Raw genomic sequence first — 6,468 nt, forward strand, 5'->3', positions numbered from 1 at the left:
CTTGCGGCACGTTCTCCGGTGGTGGAGCATCACAAATTGCATCAACCTTGCTCGGCATCGTGTGCAGGCCTTGTGCGCTGATGGCGTGGCCGCAATATTCCACTTTCGGCTGAAAGAAGTGGGCATTTGGCCAGGTTGAGTTTGAGGCCCGCATCAGCGAGACGTTGGAGCACCTTCATCAGCGTGTTGAGGTGTTCCTCCGGTGTGCGGCCAGTGACGATGATGTCATCAATCATGCACTTAACGCCTGGCAGGTCTCGTAGCAGAGAATCCATGGCTCGTTGCCATAGCGCTGGAGCAGACGCAATCCCGTATGGGAGACGGTTGAGTCGAAACAGACCCAGATGGGTGTTGAGCGTAAGCAGGGGCTTCGACTCGTCGTCCACCTCCATCTGCGTGTACGCTGCCTTCAGATCGAGTTTTGTAAACTCTTGCCCTCCGGAGAGTGAGGCAAAGATCTCCTCGATGAGCGGCAACGGGTGTTGGTCGATGTGGAGCTGGGGGTTCACCGTCACCTTGAAGTCTCGACATAGCCTGACCTGGCCGTTTGGTTTCAGAACAGGTACCACAGGTGTTGCCCATTCGCTCCACTCCACCGGAGTGAGGATTCCCGGCAGCCTCCATGCGACGTATCTCTGCTTCAACCTTGGGTTTCAGCGCCATTGGCACCGATCGTGCCTTGACAAACTTTGGAGTCGCATCAGACTTCAGCGTGAGCTTGGCTTTCGCCCCCTTGAACAATCCTTGTTCATCATTGAATACCGCTGCAAATTCACGTTGTAACTCCTGGAGTGAGGATTTCACATTCCTGATAGCCGCCAACTCTGTCCAGTTGAGGCGAAATTGCTGGAGCCATGTGCGTCCTAGCAATGCTGGGCCCTCGCAGTCGACCACGTACAGCTCAGCCTCCGCTTGCTGACCGTTGATGGTGACAGGCAAGCGCAGCACGCCTTGCGATCGAAGCGATTCACCGTTGTAGGCTTGCAGCACCAGTTTTGCTGGGCGAAGCGGGTGTTTGGAGAACAAGTGCACGTATGTTGCGGCTGGTAAAACAGAGACACCAGCGCCCGTGTCTACTTCCATAGATAACTCCTGTCCCGCGATCTGTGCGGTTATCGTGAGTGGTGCTGGTGGCTTTCCGCTCGACTGGATCTTGGAGACACGCACATAGCGAATGCTGGACTGGTCGTCCTCGTCGCTCGCAAACAAATAGTTGTGACCTGTCATCGCTGAGCCTTTGCGCTTGAATGATCTGGGTCGCGGAGTTGGTCGCGCTCCTGGCTGCTCAGCTGGCTTGCTTCGGCAGACCCGCTGCAAGTGGCCTTTCTTACCACACGCATTGCAAACTTCGTCCTTGTAGCGGCAGTCAGGCGCCTTGTGTCCAACGCCACCACAGCGAAAACACGTAGATCGTGCACCAGGCACAGCTGCACAGGCTTTCTCGATGGGGTGCGAAGTTTGTGGACACCACCGCTAGCGTTCTTCGTATCCGTCGCGGAGACTTCCAGAGCGTCCCTGGTGGCCAGCTCATCAGCCAGCGCGTCCTTGACGGCGTTGTCGAAAGTCAGTGCGTCCGTGGCCAGGAGTTTCCTCCGCGTACCTGCACTCCTCAGTCCGCATACGAAGCGATCTCGCAGAGCTTCTGCAAGATGGGCATTGAACTCGCAGGTCCTTGCCAAACGGCGAAGTTCAGCCACGTAGGCGGCGATCGATTCTCCTGGACGTTGGTCCCTCTGGTAGAATCGGTATCGTTCTCCAATGACAAGTGGTTTCGGTGCGAGATGTCCTTTGAGAGCCGCGCAAAGTTCCGCAAACGTCTTGTCAGTTGGGGCGTTCGGGGCCAGCAAATCTTGCAGCAGCTCAAATGCTGGACCTCCGATGACCGTGAGCATCGTTGCTCGCTTCAGGTCATTATCATCGATGCCGTTGGCTGCCAAATACTGCGTCAAGCGTAGTTCGTACGTCGACCAGGTTCCGCCAGTGACATCAAACAACTCAATGTGTCCATGAGTCGCCATAGCCGGAGCTAATACTAGTAATGCTCGGAGCACACTAGAAAAAACAAAATCTTCGTCGCCACTGTAGTGTTTTAGTCCGTGACTCACAACACCCAAAACAAAGCACAACCGTAGTTCACTTGTCCAGTACGCAACTGGTTGAATATTACAGAGTAGAGCAATATAAAAAAGAAGATAATGGAGGTAGTCCAAACACACGAGATAACTAGCATGCATGAATGGATAAATGCCAAGTGCGGTCATTCGACACTTCCATAAGGTCTAGCATTACCAACAATAATAGTCTGGCCCTCAGGTGATTCACAATGTCTGTGGTTACAAACACCACAATCATTGTCTAAACAGCTGGGCCATGGGGTGGCCAAGTCTATCCTGGCGCAGGAAGATCGCCTGCCTTATGGAATTCTTCCATTTGGTCACCACCCAACCAGAACTTTTTGAAGCAGCGGGATACTGCTCACGCGTAGTCGCCGCCGCCAACTCGCATTCACTCTGCCACGGGTTGGGAAACACGCCGGGAGGTCATTTCTCTTCCGCACCGCTACTGTCTTGCCTTGCCCGCAGAACTGAGAGCTACAGCCTCGCAGTCCCTGTTTCACAGTCACATTTGCACGCACTTCTCTGACACCAAACACAATGCCACTCCTCACTGACATGCCTCTGTCCTCCTTCTTTGAGCGTTGCGCTTATTCTTATTAATTTTTGTGTTTCTGTTTCGGTACATTTCGTATTTCAAGGCATACCCCGAGGCTATAGGTATCATTGAGTAAAGGACCATTCTGGAACATTCAGCATAATTGTATTTCTCTTGCTAGGCTGTTCATTACGAATCATTAGCCCTCCACTGTCTGCTATCTCAACCCTACAGCCTCCCATTATAATGGAACTCCCTTCAATTATTTAGACTACGTCTTTGGGAAATCCTCAAATATATATAATAATAATAATAATAATTGTAAAATAGAAAAGGACATATGGATACGAGTTTAGAGTAACTCTCCATCACTGTAACATGATACTATATACAGTCAGAAAGTGCAATAACTAGGCACAAAACTGACAGAGTACTGAGACATTCGACGTCCTGACACCTAACTTTAACACATCTCCGTAGCGCTAACCGACAGCGCAAAGCTTCCCTTTCTTTACTTATCTTTGATATTTATGACCCACCCAAGTTGGGTGGTGTGCTGCTTTGCTGCTTCGAACTGTAGTTAGACCGCTTTGTCAAATATCGTACTGGTCTCGTCATCGTCCAATAACAATCGACATTCTTTGTTCCGTTGGGACTGTGGCTTTTGCTCGTTTTCGTTGCGCTTGCCTTCCCCTCTTTGGTCTTTTCCATAACCTTGAACCTTCCAAGTTGGAAGGCTGTCGGTTAGCGCTACGGAGATGTGTTAAAGTTAGGTGTCAGGACGTCGAATGTCTCAGTACTCTGTCAGTTTTGTGCCTAGTTATTGCACTTTCTGACTGTATATAGTATCATGTTACAGTGATGGAGAGTTACTCTAAACTCGTATCCATATGTCCTTTTCTATTTTACATTTATTTATGGCTCAACATCCGAGTTTCAAATAATAATAATAATAATAATAATAATAATAATAATGTGTACAAGGATGCAAAGATGTTGCTGGTGTCGCTCTAAGAGGGGAGATACTGAAGCTAAACTGTAGAGACGTTGGGAGGAGAATGTTTGATCTTTGCGAAACAGGATTTTTAAAAGCAGACGCTGGTGTATTTCAGGGTTTGAACAAGGGCCTGAGACAGACCGCACCACGCTGTGTCACAGTAATCAAATATAGGTAGAATATACGACGTAAAGAACAATTTTCGGCAATGGTCATTTAAATGGTGGCAGTGAGGTTGCAACATGCCAAGGGAGGAGCTAGCTCGCTTGCATACTGACTGGACCTGTGGGGACCAGGACATATGGCTGTCGAATATAACACCAAGGTGTTTGTGTTCATGAACAATTTTAACGTTAGCAGTGGCGTGTCCAGGATTTGGCTGAGGGGGGGTTGCGGCCGGGATCAAGGCGGGATGGGGTGGGGGTAGATGACATCATGCTACTGTCCCAGGTCAGCCATTTTGAAAACCAATGTCAAGAAGCTCCTCCTGTAGCCCCTTCTTCAACAGTTATTCACCCGAACGGCCCCAGAGACTGTCCCGGAGGATCAGCGCACCACAAGGGGACAAGTGTCGAACTTGCTTCAAGTTCCCTTTCTCCGTGGGCCTGCGGTACGATCCGATCGAGCATGATGTTTTGGGGAAGCATTCTCTGGAACGCTCTCCCCTCTGATTTTAGAGTGATACGTGTCCCTGGTCCCTTCCGAAAAGCTCTTTCTGCCATTGATATACTTACTTTGTCCTCGTTAAACTTTTATTATCTGCCATAAATTCCAACCTTCTCATCTATCAATCATTTGTGCATGCATGTCTATAAAATCAACCACGTGTTCCTGACTCCATGAGATAGTGTTCGTCCATTGAGGAATGTAGCAAACGCCTCAACCATTCCAAATTCATCCATAAAGGCATTTCTGAACGCATTTTGTCCATAATATGAATGTTTTGTCCTCATTTGCTTCAGAATATTTGAATTACATGCTGGCTTCATTCCAATATTCCCTTTGTCGCTCAATATGCCATAATATGTTTTTCTTCTTTTCTCTTTATGTTCACCACTTATCCCCCTTTTTTCTAAACATTTGAACATTTACACTGATGTATGAACATTTACACTGAAGTATACATTGTTTTTGTTTGTTGTTTTTTTGGGTTTTTTTTAATTTATTTTTGGTCCCATCGGCCTCTTCATATTTGTGCAGCTGCACTGTTGAGCTTCCGATGTAAAACAAAATAATAATAATAATAATAATCCCCGCGTGCTAGTTTGTACGTGAAGTGTGTGGGTTACAGTGAGGGCTGCGTCCCACCCGCCTGTGTGGATTCACAGGAAGTGTGAGTTACGGAGTCTGAAGAAAACGTTGAACGGTCTCTGCTTGGATGACGACTACACCATAGCTCAGCGGTTAGAGCATCGCTGGCTACAAGCGAGGGTCCCTGGTTCGAGTCCTGGTGGTGACAGTCAATTTTTTCTTCAGACTTTTCCCGTTTGTCTCTTTCCCTCAAAACCAGTTAATATTTTATGACTTGGGGCTCCCCGCGTGCTAGTTTGTACGTGAAGTGTGTGGGTTACAGTGAGGGCTGCGTCCCACCCGCCTGTGTGGATTCACAGGAAGTGTGAGTTACGGAGTCTGAAGAAAACGTTGAACGGTCTCTGCTTGGATGACGACTACACCATAGCTCAGCGGTTAGAGCATCGCTGGCTACAAGCGAGGGTCCCTGGTTCGAGTCCTGGTGGTGACAGTCAATTTTGTTGTTGTTGTTGTTGTTGTTTGGCTTTATTTAAAGTGGAGTTCCAAAACAGGCCTAAACCTAATGACAATGGTCCCACTGATAATAAGAGAAAAGAAAATATAATCATAAGCGGACAAACAGAACCAAGAAGAAGATACAGCTGTAGTTTTTCTTCAGACTTTTCCCGTTTGTCTCTTTCCCTCAAAACCAGTCAATATTTTATGACTTGGGGCTCCCCGCGTGCTAGTTTGTACGTGAAGTGTGTGGGTTACAGTGAGGGCTGCGTCCCACCCGCCTGTGTGGATTCACAGGAAGTGTGAGTTACGGAGTCTGAAGAAAACGTTGAACGGTCTCTGCTTGGATGACGACTACACCATAGCTCAGCGGTTAGAGCATCGCTGGCTACAAGCGAGGGTCCCTGGTTCGAGTCCTGGTGGTGACAGTCAATTTTTTCTTCAGACTTTTCCCGATTGTCTCTTTCCCTCAAATCCAGTCAATAATAATAATAATAATACAGAAATAGACATGAGTGGCTGTACGTGAGTTGGCAACATCATCGTGAGAGGTAACACAGCCAGAAACGGACAAGAGCATGCAGAAAGATACAGAAAAGGACAAGACCATACAAAGGGAGCGAGGGGTAGCGCAGCCAGAAAAGGACATGTGCATACAGAAACGGACAAGAGCATACAAAGGGAGCACATTGCGAGGGGTAGCACAGCCAGAAACGGACATGTGTGATCATCACTCTTGATCATTATATTATGCGATATTTTCCTGTACATTTGATATGGTTTGCTTCCTGAAGTCCATCACAATAAGCGATATATCGGTATAGCCGATAATAGTGTATATAGTGATATTTTAGCTGTATTTTTTCTGATTTGATTTTGATTTTGACGTGTTCTATCACTATAACCGGTATATCATTATATCCGGTCACTTTATAAACGATACTTACTGTAATATGGCATATTGAGGGACAAAGGGAACAGAGCGACAAAGGGGGACAGTTCATATATTATACAGTTCATATATTATATGAACTGTCTCACAAAATATGCGGAAATATGCGCAAGTATATTTT

At 47.5% G+C, this 6,468-nt stretch overlaps 1 protein-coding gene across 1 annotated transcript; it reads right to left on the reverse strand.

Moving 5' to 3' along the window:
• Nucleotides 1-41: 41 nt before the first annotated feature.
• On the reverse strand, nucleotides 42-1,227 carry LOC135806280 (uncharacterized protein K02A2.6-like). The gene is made up of 2 exons (XM_065320444.1): nucleotides 592-1,227; nucleotides 42-539 (listed from the first exon to the last, which is right to left on the reverse strand). The coding sequence occupies exons 1-2, from the start codon at nucleotides 1,225-1,227 to the stop codon at nucleotides 42-44; spliced, it is 1,134 nt and encodes a 377-aa protein (XP_065176516.1).
• Between the last annotated feature and the right edge of the window lie 5,241 nt (nucleotides 1,228-6,468).

The sequence above is a fragment of the Sycon ciliatum genome, chromosome 1, assembly GCF_964019385.1.
Source record: "Sycon ciliatum chromosome 1, ocSycCili1.1, whole genome shotgun sequence".
Taxonomy (NCBI): Eukaryota; Metazoa; Porifera; class Calcarea; order Leucosolenida; family Sycettidae; genus Sycon; species Sycon ciliatum.